The sequence below is a fragment of the Embiotoca jacksoni genome, unplaced genomic scaffold (genome assembly GCF_022577435.1).
Source record: "Embiotoca jacksoni isolate LCO1_2020_lvr unplaced genomic scaffold, fEmbJac1.0.p SCAF_3, whole genome shotgun sequence".
NCBI lineage: Eukaryota > Metazoa > Chordata > Actinopteri > Embiotocidae > Embiotoca > Embiotoca jacksoni.
In genome coordinates, this window is record NW_027185381.1 from 6,419,214 (window position 1) to 6,431,965 (window position 12,752).

At 41.3% G+C, this 12,752-nt stretch overlaps 1 protein-coding gene across 1 annotated transcript; it reads right to left on the bottom strand.

Moving 5' to 3' along the window:
- Positions 1-15: 15 nt before the first annotated feature.
- On the bottom strand, positions 16-9,743 carry LOC138205780 (monoacylglycerol lipase ABHD2-like). The gene is made up of 11 exons (XM_069162004.1): positions 9,674-9,743; positions 9,256-9,335; positions 8,375-8,606; positions 7,231-7,406; positions 6,693-6,860; positions 6,267-6,450; positions 5,956-6,048; positions 4,710-4,811; positions 4,534-4,603; positions 4,258-4,342; positions 16-2,091 (listed from the first exon to the last, which is right to left on the bottom strand). The coding sequence occupies exons 3-11, from the start codon at positions 8,584-8,586 to the stop codon at positions 1,865-1,867; spliced, it is 1,317 nt and encodes a 438-aa protein (XP_069018105.1). The 5' UTR covers positions 8,587-8,606; positions 9,256-9,335; positions 9,674-9,743; the 3' UTR covers positions 16-1,864.
- Positions 9,744-12,752: the final 3,009 nt, after the last annotated feature.

A 12,752-nucleotide genomic window follows, 5' to 3' on the forward strand; every position in this document is an offset into this window, starting at 1 on the left:
CATTCTTTGTGAAAAACATTTATTAATAGGTGATGTGAGGCTGTGCACCACACTACAACAAGATAAATTAGGATTAGATTATGTTACAACCATATGATGATGCAAACCCTCGTACCATTAAATACAATGGAATCTGTGGCGGCAGTAAAGTGCAGGAAGAACAGTCAAACTATCAGGACATATTGCACATACAGATGCAGTAATGATGTTGCTGCAGGTTGTATTTCAATTAAAAAAAGAGCAGATTGAGATGTTGTCTTAAATCAGACCGTTGAAAAGTTAGGTGATGACTTTGATCTACGTGACTTAGGTCTGGCTCACAGGAAATGAATTAATGTCAAACATGCACAACCAGCTCTTGAGACGCTAATGAAAAAGGTCCAGAATAATCCCCCCAAAAACAAACCAAAAAATGTGTGCACATAAAATAGACCTTTATCAGCACAGAATTAGAATAACCTACCACCAAAAAAAAGTTTTTTAGGACTCTTACAGTAGAAGTTGATGCCTGTTCAAACTAATGTCTAATATGAAACCCTGCAGTGTCTGAACCAGAGCCAAAACATGTGTCTTTATTGGGAAATCATGACCAAGACGAGCATCCTAAACTGGATTATTACTGTTAGTTACTGTTAGTGCCCCACCTCTTCTCTCCTTTCTGCTGTGCATGTAAACACAGTTTGACCCAGTTTGATTGGTCATTGATGTTGTATTTTCAGAATATTTCTTGCCTTGGATTGTACACTTGTTAAAAAAATTTAAAAAAAAAAATCTGCAGCCGTAACCCATGTAAACAGCAGGAGATTAAACCACCTGACTCCTCTTATCTAATGGCAGATGGCATCCTCCTAACACACTACTGTTGTGTGCATGTCTTGCATAGAGCAGTTCATGGAATGACAAAAGGAATTATAATGTTAAAACTAGTTTTAATAAAGTGCCCATATTCCTATTAAACAAAACGGCGATAAGTCTCAGCTGTCTGTTTTTATAATTATTAAACCACTGTGATTCCTTTGTTTTTCAAGGACAGCAACAAGAAGACATGCTGATGGTCCACTGCACAGAAGGGAAGTGAAAAACTGGAGAGTAGGCAAAATGGTGCCTCAGTTGATTTAAATAAACTAAACTGGTTCCCTCACCCAATTTTCTTCGGCACTAAACAGCAACATTTTTTATTACTATGTTATATCATACTGAGGAAAATAATATATCAGTTAATTAGTGAGGACAGATGTGATGCTGAGCCTTGACAACAGCTGGAACCACTGTAAACCATTAATTATGCTATATGCATATTTTAAGGCACTTAAATGTTAATTAAATTCTACATTTTAAAGATTTTTTTTCAATAAAATAGTATAAGATAACATGATAATAATATACCAAAATATAACCTGATATGTAGATCATAAATACTCTATTCATTCGTCAGTATGAATGAGTATCTGAAAAACCTTTCAATAGTTATTTTTGTGGTAAAATGCTCCCTTCTTCATCTTTCTTGACAGAGGTCGAAGGTCACGTTCATGTTTTAGTTGAAGTACACCTCCCTGCCAACTACGTCGCCCTGCTTTTAGGAAAAAAGAAACAGAAGCTGCCAAAAACCAGCAGAGGGCGAACTCTTGTTGCACTGCAGGTAAAGTGAGAACAAAAGAAGGAAGAAACACTTCAGCATGGGGTCACATTACACTCACAGGTGTTCCTATCTCTGGAAGTTTTTCATTTCCAAGGTGGTTTAGCCACTTCCACTCAGCCTGTGTTGTCTAACCCAATTGCTGAACTGTAAGTTCCACTAGAGCTGCAGCAGAGCAGATACATGGCGCTGAGCATGTGCCCGTGCGTCCCCGGACATGTTTACGTGTTAACCGTTGAGTGTTAGGCCTGTGCTCTGCCGGCAGGACTTTGCGCCCTGGTGGCTGCTCCTCTGGCAGACCAAGTGCCTCTTCTCCCATTGGCAGATGCCGTTGGTGTACTCCACTATGACCTTGTCCATCCAGCTGAGGGGCTGAGGGAAGAGCATGGCTCCTTCAAAGAAGCCCATGTGGCCGCCGTGCTGGGTCAGAGCAAACATCACGCTGGGCATCTTCTCTAAAGAGGAAGAAGGTTCGAAAGGGAGTTATGTGGAGTTTCAGTTCCCCGATCAAACCCCTGAGCCTTCAGACAAACAAGTCATTTACACAAATAAGTGCATGGCTGCTATTAGAAACACTGGCACCAAACACTTCTTCTGACTCATTTACAGGGTTTTATTTCTTAAGGGGTTTATTGAAACCTGAAAACATCTGATTTTGGGAACTTTGCGAGCAGCACAAACAAGCTGAGAACAAACGCCAGACCTTAATCATTTTGAGTTGATTTGGTAAAAGGTGTCCGTTTAAACATGCAGGACGCTGTGTGCAACACGAGCATTCATTCCTCTCATTCAGAGATGGATTTGCCTGCCCCTGATTAACATAAGGTAACGTGTTTGTTAACAACATTTCTGTTGCTATATTAATGTTGGGAGTAATTTTACTTCCTAATATCCGTATAAGGGCCAAACGTCCAGTATCAACCAAACTCTAGAACTGCCTTTATACATATCTAGCACACAAAGCATTTACATGGAGTTGTATTTAATCTCAGATGACTAAGTCCAATATTTGCTCTCTTTGTAGGTCAAGTTTGTTTTCCACAAACTTGTTTATTGAACACTGCTGGCTTGAAGGAGTTCAGAGAAGCGATGAGACGCACACATACCATCTGTGTACAGGTACAATACATCTATGTCCAGCAAGACAACCAAAACAATGACCGAAGAGCAGAAGAGAGCTTCAAACCGGCTGGTAAATCCCAACAGGCTGAACGCTACCACAAATGAATCTCCCACACTCATCAATTTGGATGTTACTACCAGAAAATGTACCAAATGAACAGTTACAATGAATGAAAATGAGGTGGAACCCAGAACAAAATATTTAGAGCAGACACGTTAAGTGTAACTGCTGAATAATGACAGTTCATACAAGTTCCCAGAGGTTGTCGCTTTTTACACTTCGTTGTCTCACTTTTCTTTTCTGGATGAGCATCTCCGGACATTTTATAATTAAAGGTGCACCTATCTTGTCTATTTGAGGGTAAATAATTAAGCTCCTGTTGTGAAAGTGGAGGTATTACTAAAATGGCTCGGTGACTGACCTGAGGTCAGCGGCCAAGACGTCGGTGGTTTCCGCACAGAAACACACCATTGTCCTTTCCCCCGCCTTCACTCTACACCGCCATCACTCTTTCTCCTAGCTCACACTTTTTTCTCTCTACCTCTTATCTCACGTGGTGTGAAGAATACTGCATATTGTCACCACGTCTCCAAAATCTATTCCCATACGATTTTAGAGAACTAAGAACACCCGTGGCGATATATTTTGTGTCCACTGGGTTTTCAATGAGTTTCCTGTGTGCATGTGGTCAATACAGCTGAAATCTGAAAAAAACAACAACAACAACAACAAAACTGGAGAATATCAAACATATATATATAAATATAAGATATAAACTTTAAAAATCAACTTCACAAATTTGTACTTAAAGAGTCTGGATTTAAAACCAACAACTGAATGTCAGTGAGTAAAAGAAAAACTAAAATTCCACTGTCTTTGCTCACGTTTTCTTTGAAGTCGAGAGCAAGTTTAGAATTTCACTCGTCAAGGTCCAAGTCACTACACACACTGATTTACACACAGTGGGGCCTTTGCAAGTGAACTACTGATGCAAGACAAGGCAGCAGGCTGTGGCTGGAAACACACACACACACACACACACACACACACACACACACACACACACACACACACACACACACACACACAGCTCTCCATATATAATCCAGCAACACAGGCGGATCACATGGCCCTGAAAAATTCAACAAGACTGTCTGGGCTGGGTGGTGTTGTGCAGATAGCTGCGACAAGACTTTATCAACACTTAAGACGGTGTCTCCGGTGTCCACCTCCCGAGGAAAGGCAACGGGTCAGTGCTCTGAGTTAGCCCCATTTTGAGGACAACCTTTCCCTGTTCCAATCATCATTTTCTTGGAAACGTGCAAAATATGCGGAACAAATGCACATTCCACGTGTTAGCAGCTGTCCCGCATGGTTCCCGTGACATACTTTGTAAATGTAAAATATCACCTGACCGCCATTAAGTAATATCTGCAATACTTCTAACTATCTACCAATAACCTCCACAGGAGAATGAATATTGCCAGTTAACACAAACCTGCGAGTGTGCGCGGGATAGCCAGCAGCGACTGATGAACTAGTGGGTCGTCTGAGGAGTTTACCAGGAGGAGGGGGACAGTGATCTGGAGACAAAAAAGTAGTTCCATTTATTTCCGAGTTACTTTAGAAGGCCTGGTCGTCTGCTGTCACGCTGTTAGGAGCAGGATCAGTAGTAAGAGAAGTAGCACTCATTCACACATCGACTTTATTGTGCAGTTCTGCTGGTAGTGGACCGATAGTAGCTCCAGACCAGCAGTGTTAAATATATACTCACTTTTGGGGTGTACTGCAAACAGCTCTCCTTCTCGTAGTACTCCTTTACGGAGCTGTAGCCGTGGAATTTTCTGCAGAAGAATTCGTGTGAGGACATGAGTGACAGAGATCCGAGCCACAGAGTTTGGGAGCAGCATGTTGCAGCTCAATCAAATTCAACATGCAAGAATATTTCACCTCATAATGCTGTCATCAATCTGCATCAGAGACGTGGCTGCATACAGTTTGTTCAGGTCTGCGTCGTCAACTTTGCTGGAGTTCATGCCCAACAGACTGCTCCTGTTGAACAATACAACAGTTAAATCAGGGCATGAGGTTAAATCTTTGTTTGGCTGCGTAAGCCGTGCCGCCCATCTGACTTTTTCAAACTTTCTACAAAAGAAGCTCAAAAAACCAAATCTGGAATAAGGACCTTTAGCCTAATCGTTCAGAATTAAAGCTGCTAAGGATCTCGTCTCTCCTACAGTAAGCACAAACAATCAAGTAAATATTGTGTCCTATGGAGCGTAATCACAAGTGGGCACCTTCTTTTTAGTACGGGTGTGAACACACCCACGGCACTGAGATCCGATCGGCTCAGACCCCGTTTAGAGGAGGTCTGGGACACATACGGACACATTCTGTTCGCAGCGTGAATACAAATGTGTCCTGAGCCACATAGAAGACCCGTCTACTAAACTGACCTCCGGATTTTGCCGTGTGCAGCTGAACTGCATAGAGAGTAGGAGAGTCTGTAAAGCAGCTGTTTACGGAATACAAAACACAGGCTGTCTACGTGACTGTTGTTTCACTAAAGTCTCCTCTGGGTTTCGTTTTTTTTTTTTTTTTTCTTCTTTAGTTGACCTAATCTGCAATTTGTGACACGCATCAGACCCACAGCTGTGGAAGAGCCCCGGCCCTCGCACAGTTCATTTATCCCAATCAAATCCGCTGGAATAATGAAATAATCGGAATAATCGGAGCCGATAATAATCAGATCGAGCAACGGTTCAGGTTGTCAATTACAAACTCGGAGACATTTACAAATGTGAAATATGACATTAGCAGGCTAATTGACAGCACATTAAAATGAATGAATGATGAATGAATGAATGATGACCCATTTTGTTAACTGCCATTTACTTTCTCCTGTTTCTTTATGTGTTTATTGACGTGTTTATTTGCATTTAAAGTGGGGAAGAGCGATCCGATCCCTAGTTGTCACTCGAGACGCATGTGGAGACACATTCTGATGTCAAGTGTGAACAGGCACACGACAAGCTGTCCACTTGTGAGCGGATCACCCGACAGGGCCAAAGGAAGCACGTTCCAGAGCTCGTTGCTCTCGATGCTGTAATTTATGTTTGACGAACGACAGCATCATAAACTCGAAGTCGGTGACACATCTGTGATCTGTGACCAAGAAAAAAAGTGTGTCCCCCACCTGTGTGACAGGATGAGCTTCTTCATGTTGTCTGCCAGCACAAAGTTGTAGAGCCTCCGACACTGGTTCCACTGGAGGAATGTTTCCTGGGCCCTAAACCCACACACACCCACAAATGGAACTATAGCTTTAAATAAAAGTTATAAAGTGACCAAATTGTAATGATAACATACAGGACTGTATAGTGTATGTATTGAGCCAGCAAAGCTTTTGATCAAAGTGCTGCTTTATAACCGAGGTTGCAACTGAGTTACCGGCCCAGTGTCCAATCCACACTTAGTTCTGTCCGTTTGTTTGTGCAGTGTACCAACCTGAGGGCGTTGTAACCCTGGCACACGCTAACACAGCACAGCACCCGGTCCTGGTTCGATTGGTTTTCACCCAGGAACTTGCAGACGATGTTTGCTCCCATACTGAAGCCCACAACCACCAGCAGCGACTGGGGAAAAGCCAGTTTGATGTCGTCCACCATCGCCGCAAACTCCCATGTACAACCTGGATGCGAGAGAGACACTTTTATTTATACTTCTATTTTTATTGCAATATGTTTTCCAGGACTCATATTGGATTTGTTCAAAACTTCACAGGATTATTAAAGGTCTTGTTCGCATTAGATTGATTACATAAGACCCAGGATTACTCCTGGGTCTTATGTAATCAATCTAATGCGGCAATGAGGCAAAATCACGCAGTCTTATTTCTGAGTGCCCAACCACGTTGTGGTATTGTTTCTTTACCGTAGGTGAACATGCGTGGCGAGGTGAGCTCCATGTTAGGCAGGGCCCCCAGGTGGTTGAGGACGGCACAGCGGTAACCCTGTCGCTGAGAGTAATCCACAAAGGTCCGAATGTAGTTCATCTCGCTATGGTTACCGATCCCAGGGCAGATTACCATGGTAATGTCATCTGACACACACAGAAGAAGAAACATAGGCACAAACATACAAATTGGAGTCATGAGTGGGTGTAAAAGTGGATGTCATGTGTGTATGTTTGTTTGTTCATTGATTTAATTGGCTGCTGCAATGCGTGGCATCTTTCCTCGAGGGAGTTCATTAGATTCCCTCCTGCTCACGTATCCACTAGTATGAGCTGCATGCTGATGTTCACATCCAAACAAACGCACAATACTCAGGACCAAAACACGTGAAAATATAAACAACAATCAGTAAGCCTTTACAATACAACAACAGATAAGTCACTGTGTCATTAAATCTCCAAAGCCAGCTGCTTTGCTGCTTTAACAAAGAGACACCAGAAAGTATAAGCCTCTGACCTCCGGTGCTGTGTTCTCCAGTAGCTTCGAAGAGGTCAAAGGTCGCCGTGGCCCCATCCTGCATTGGGAGGAAATTGCGAACCCCGCAGGGTGTCGGAGTGTTGACACGTCCCATCTTGCCATAGAGGGCCGTTTGGAGGTGACCACTCTTCCCCCATAGCAAGGGAGGAATGTATCTGAGGAGGACAAGGTCCATTACATAACTCAGCAGGAAACGTCACCCCGGAGATGTTTCAGCAGAGTCTCAGCCCGCAGACGCACCGCTCCAACCGTCGGGGCTGGCAGACAAACCTACAGGCACTTTTCATGTCACCAAATTACAAAACATTCCCATATAGATGTAGAGGGGTCAAAAATTAGTGGTTGTAATGGCAAACATATTCAGCGAGAAGTTTCAGTTCACGTGTGCACACACGTCTACAGCTACTCAGACTCTGTAAACAAAATGTTTACAAAGAAAACAGCTGAAGAGTAGAAATTTGTAAGTCAGTAGGTCCATTGAAAGGTGCAACGTCTGCTGGACCTCCGAAAGTCTCTGCCCGAGGCTCGCTGCAGGAAGCTACATTAGCCAACTCTGACTGGCAACAGTTAGATTAGGTTAGATTAGATTAGATTGGGTGGCATTGTGGGTAATGTAGGCACCAGGCTTTGACGGCAGAATGTGTGGAATATTTCTGATTTGGATACTTCTCTTTAACAGGTGGGCTACACTTTTAAAAGAGATTTTTGTGACCCTTATTTATTTTTTGAAAATTGCTTTAAAATACGACGGTGCTGCTGGAAGAGAAACGTAGTGTTTACTATCACAATCCTTCTCACATTCACCAAAAAAAAACGTGCTACCAACGTTTCAGGTGTAAAGCAGTTCTTTGTCAGCTCCTGTTTGAATCATCGAGATCACGTCCACATTCATCAGGTTCCCACCAGTTTTAACCTGAATTTAGGATTTTTCTCCTCAATAATTCTGTCAGATATTCTGTTTGTGGTTGTAGGAAATATTCTTGTAAGAAATGAACAAGATGATCAGACATCAGGCATTATGTTTACTACAGTGAGAAAGTTACCAATTCAGAATCAAACTGTGACGCAGTCCGGCTGCATCACACGTCTATAAAACTCCCCAGACGATATTAAAAGCTCTCACTCTTTGCTCAGCGTCGGGCAGGACTTGAACAGGTAGCGGCTGAGCGGCGTGTCCTGGCAGATGATCTCTGGTGGTGCAGTGGGACTCTTTAGGTTCAGGCAGCGGACGATGATGTAGAGGACGGTCGCCACTGCCGCCAGCTTCATGCCGTCAAACATGGCCGGAAGCTCCGGGCCGAAGGTGCGCATGTCACCGTCGTCGAGGGTGGTCATTGTAGATGTGGACCTGCTGTCTGTGTGCGCACGGTGAGTTAGGCCAGCATTTAACTTGCATGTCATGTTGTTGTTTTTCTAGAATATTACTAGAAATTTAAGAGAAAAATAAAGATAATCTTTTAACCTTTCAGACATAAACATCAGCTATTAACTAGTCAAAGTCTGGTATTCCACCTCGGCAACATACTGGTCCAACAGCCGTACTATTGGCTGTTCATTTACCTCAGCGTGAACTGAAGCTGTAACTAAATGACAGCTTAATGTTTTTTTTTGGATGCTATCAGTCAGAATCAAATGTCCCCTGAATTCATAAATAAGTAGGGCTAACACTTCTGAATTGTCGGCATGCGTTTGTCCTTTTTTCTTTCTTTCTTTCTTAAATCAGCAGCAACAAATCATGAACACTTTCGGGTACCCAGCGTCACCTTCCTCAGCATGTGTTGCTCTCTGTCGGGAGCTGCTGCCTCAGAAACAGCTCTGTAGTCTAGTGTGAAGCTGGTTGAAATGTTTGCCTCAAAACTGAAATGTTGGCACCAAATATCCGTTGCTGTATGCTTCAGTTCAAATGACTGAACCCGATACGTGAAGAATTTCCTCCAGTGACTCTACATCATGGTATTAATCAACAGCGATGCCCTCTATTGAGTTAAAGCGGTTTTTACTCACCTCCTGTCTGAGACGGAAGGAAATTCAGTGCTTGCTCTCCTCCCTCTGTATTAATTCGCCGTGATGGTGTTCACTCAAAGCTGCAAAACACGGTTCAAAATAAGTTTTAACATCTTAGTGGATTAAGTGGCAAAGAAAAAAAACTTAGACAAGGAGTCCATAAAAACATCGGCAGCATGTTATTTGCTCCCACATTACAAACCCTGCCACGTATTTCTAATGCATGAACGACAAAAAGCAGCTCTGCTTCATTTAGCTGAAATGAACTTCAGCAAGTGGGTCTTTTTGGTTTTGTATTCAGGTAAACGTGTTTCTGTAAGTGGCCGAAGTGAGGCAGAAGGCTTTAACAAACACAACATGAACTTTATAACATTTCTTAAAACGATGTAGGCTATCCGGACGACATTTCCCGTCTTACCATACTGCTCCGGAGTCTGTCCGGGTTCTGGTTGGATCCGTCTCCGAACACCGACTGTTTACAGCAGAGAGTCTGACTGACCAGTGGCGAAGTTGGGATGCATTCAGGGACTCTTACAAAAGTCCGACGTTTAGGAAAACGTTTCGTCAATACAACAACAAATATTATTCGCATACCTTTGGCGTTTTCGTTTTTATCACGGACGCATCAAACTCGTTCTATATAGCCATATAAAAGCGAATGTACATTAAATGGTTGGTTTCTGTTTCATAGCCTCTGTTTCCAATTTTGTGAGCCACTATTTCCGAAAGCGCGGGAATGCAGCAAAAGTAGCAGCAGTGTAACTTACTTCCTCCTTAACAAAATGTATTGACAGTAACTAGGCCTACCTGCTGCGGTTTCTTTAGTTTCACATCCACGTCCGCTTACAGGAGACCACTGGTGTCACAAATGAGTAGACTACTAGACAGAAAATATTGGCATAATTTCTCTCAATAACTGCAAACTCCCGAAGTATTAAAACTAGGCTACTTAAATTCATGTAAGTTACATTTATGAACATATAGATTATAACCTTTATAATAGTAGATTGTTGCATTAGACAGCACTACTTTAAATTTGGTTTACTTGATAAACTGGGAACTAATAGTAAACATAGGCTATTTGTGGTAAGAGTATGTGATCCCATAAGAATAGGCGATAGATAGATAGATAGATAGATAGATAGATAGATAGATAGATAGATAGATAGATAGATAGATAGATAGATAGTTATTTTATTAATCCCACAAGGGGACATTTTTTCGCTACAGCAGCATTATAGGTACAGGAAAGCAATAAAACAACAGTAAAATATTAAATATAAAAATGCACAGTATATGCAATAAATAGAATGAAATAAAATAGAATAATTAAATTAAATTAAAACTAACTAAACAATAGTGCAAAGATTTAAACAAACAAGAAAACAGACAACCAATGGTGTTATTGTTGTGTGATGGATTTTGCCAGAGGTGAGTTATTGTACAGTCTTACTTATCAGGCTGCCACTAGCACGGCGCCATTTTACAATACTATACCGAGGTAAACTGGTTTTTAATATGAAGGTGACAATGAAAAACAACAGGTCCTTTTCTTAAAGATAAACTTGAGAAATATTTATGTCACTGAAGGTTTCAGTGATCAGTCAGAGTCATGCATTTAGTATTTTAATCACAAGAGGGCGCCATCAACCAATGTGATATTCTGGATTATGAGCGTTGAATAATCTAATAATACTTTTCAATGTAGATTTACTTTTTTCTCAACGATATGTGTATAGAAGGCTCAGCAAGTAATGATACGTTTATTATAATATGTACATAGTTGCCTTTTATTTATGAGAAAATGTGACTCTAAATGTGAAGATTTTTACAGATGAAGAACGCACAGACTCATCACATTCTTTTGAAGGTATTTACCCCACAACTGCCAAACCTGGCAAATGTTTTTTTCATAATCATTTATTTTACAAACAAAGACAAATGTCAAAGGAGTTCAACACGTATTCTGCTGATGATGATGTATATTCTTTAAAAAAAAAAAAAAAAATGCACCGTTGAGATTACGAGATTATTTTTTTCAGTAATTCAGTAATTGTTGGCGAACAAACACTGTATATCTTACATCTTACTCAGTCCTATTAGCGACTTCCCACTTGGCACAAATTGAACTTTGTGAGCAAAAACAGCTGTATGAACTGTGGATGTTTAAATAAGGCCTCAGCTGAGCAGTCTACACTCCGATCCGTACTCCTTTTTACTTATTTTTCTATGATGTTGTTTATGAATCCTCCCTCTTGTTTCCAGATGGGAGACAGAAGTGAAAGAGGGCTGTGTCGATTAATCAGACGTGAAACTTCGTTGATAAATACCAGTTATACATTAATGAATTATTTTCCACATTTCTTGAGTAGCATTCCACTTCAAGCGCACAGAATATTCTCAAGGTTTGAGTTTACAGGATTATACTTCTCTCCGCATTGAGGATTAGGATCAAACTGCCTCCTGTCTCATTGGAGTTCCATTTAACTGTCATCTTGTGATAATTAACCTCATCCTCTGACGCAGACTTGGTTGAAGGCCAGTCATGAGAAGAAGCTTTGTCTAACAGATGTGGAACATCAGAGGATTCTGCCATTGTGGAGTCTCATAGCTTTTGACCGCTGTGAATGTCAGACGGCCTGATCTGTACTTATGGTTTTATTCATACAGGATAAGGCTGTTTTTTTTTCTTTCCTTCTAAGCTGTTTCACAGTTTAGGGATTTTGCTGACATTTTTTTTGATTGCACAAATACCTAAGAAAAACGCTGCAAGCTATCTCTAATGCTCCTTTTTCAAATGTTTTTATTGGATAGCTGGCAGTAAAAACATGACAGGAAATGAGGGGAGAAAGACAGACTTCATCTGCTGTATGTATAATGTATGTGAATAAACAAAGGAAGTTTGTACAGACAGAGAATACTGCCACTTTTCCTGCTTGTCTTTAGTTTCCCTTAAATAACCCTGTGCATTTACATTTGCATTGACTTTAAACAACAAAAAAGAAAAACAAACTGTTCCCATATTTACTTGACGTCTTACAGAGAAATATGCACTTTCATTTCCTTTTCATGTTCCTCAAGTCATCATGTAGAAGTGGAAGCTGGGGGATTATTTCACCAAATTCCCAGCATATTCACCCTCTGTTTCCCCTACTGCTCATCAAACTAATGAGAGGGAATATAGGAGGAACTTGGTATTGCTCCATATAGCTTGAGATTTTGCTTTGATGTGAAAAGGTCTTGGAAAAGGATTTGTTTTCTTCTTGGTGCTGAATGTGACAGGGTTAGCTGGAGGTTTCACACAGTCCCGTTTCAAGTCACATCCATCACTGTATTTTGAACTGTATTTGATCTACCCGTACATGAGAAAAAAGAGACAAACACAGCATAAAGATGTGTTGAAAAAGGATCGTCAAAGTGCAGCAGCCTCCCTCCTTTGTATTTGAGCAAGTGTGAGATCATATAAGCTGCATTTAAATTACTCTGGCTTGTTACTA

What these genes read in the sequence shown, in the direction of transcription:
- LOC138205780 (XM_069162004.1), bottom strand. Translation starts at nt 8,586, where the DNA reads ATGACCACCCTCGACGACGGTGACATGCGCACCTTCGGCCCGGAGCTT. An exon ending in AAGCTCATCCTGTCACACAG is followed by an intron (nt 4,812 to 5,955) that starts GTGGGGGACACA and finishes ATTGTTCAACAG; the next exon opens with GAGCAGTCTGTTGGGCATGA. An exon ending in GTTTGCAGTACACCCCAAAA is followed by an intron (nt 4,343 to 4,533) that starts GTGAGTATATAT and finishes TTTTGTCTCCAG; the next exon opens with ATCACTGTCCCCCTCCTCCT.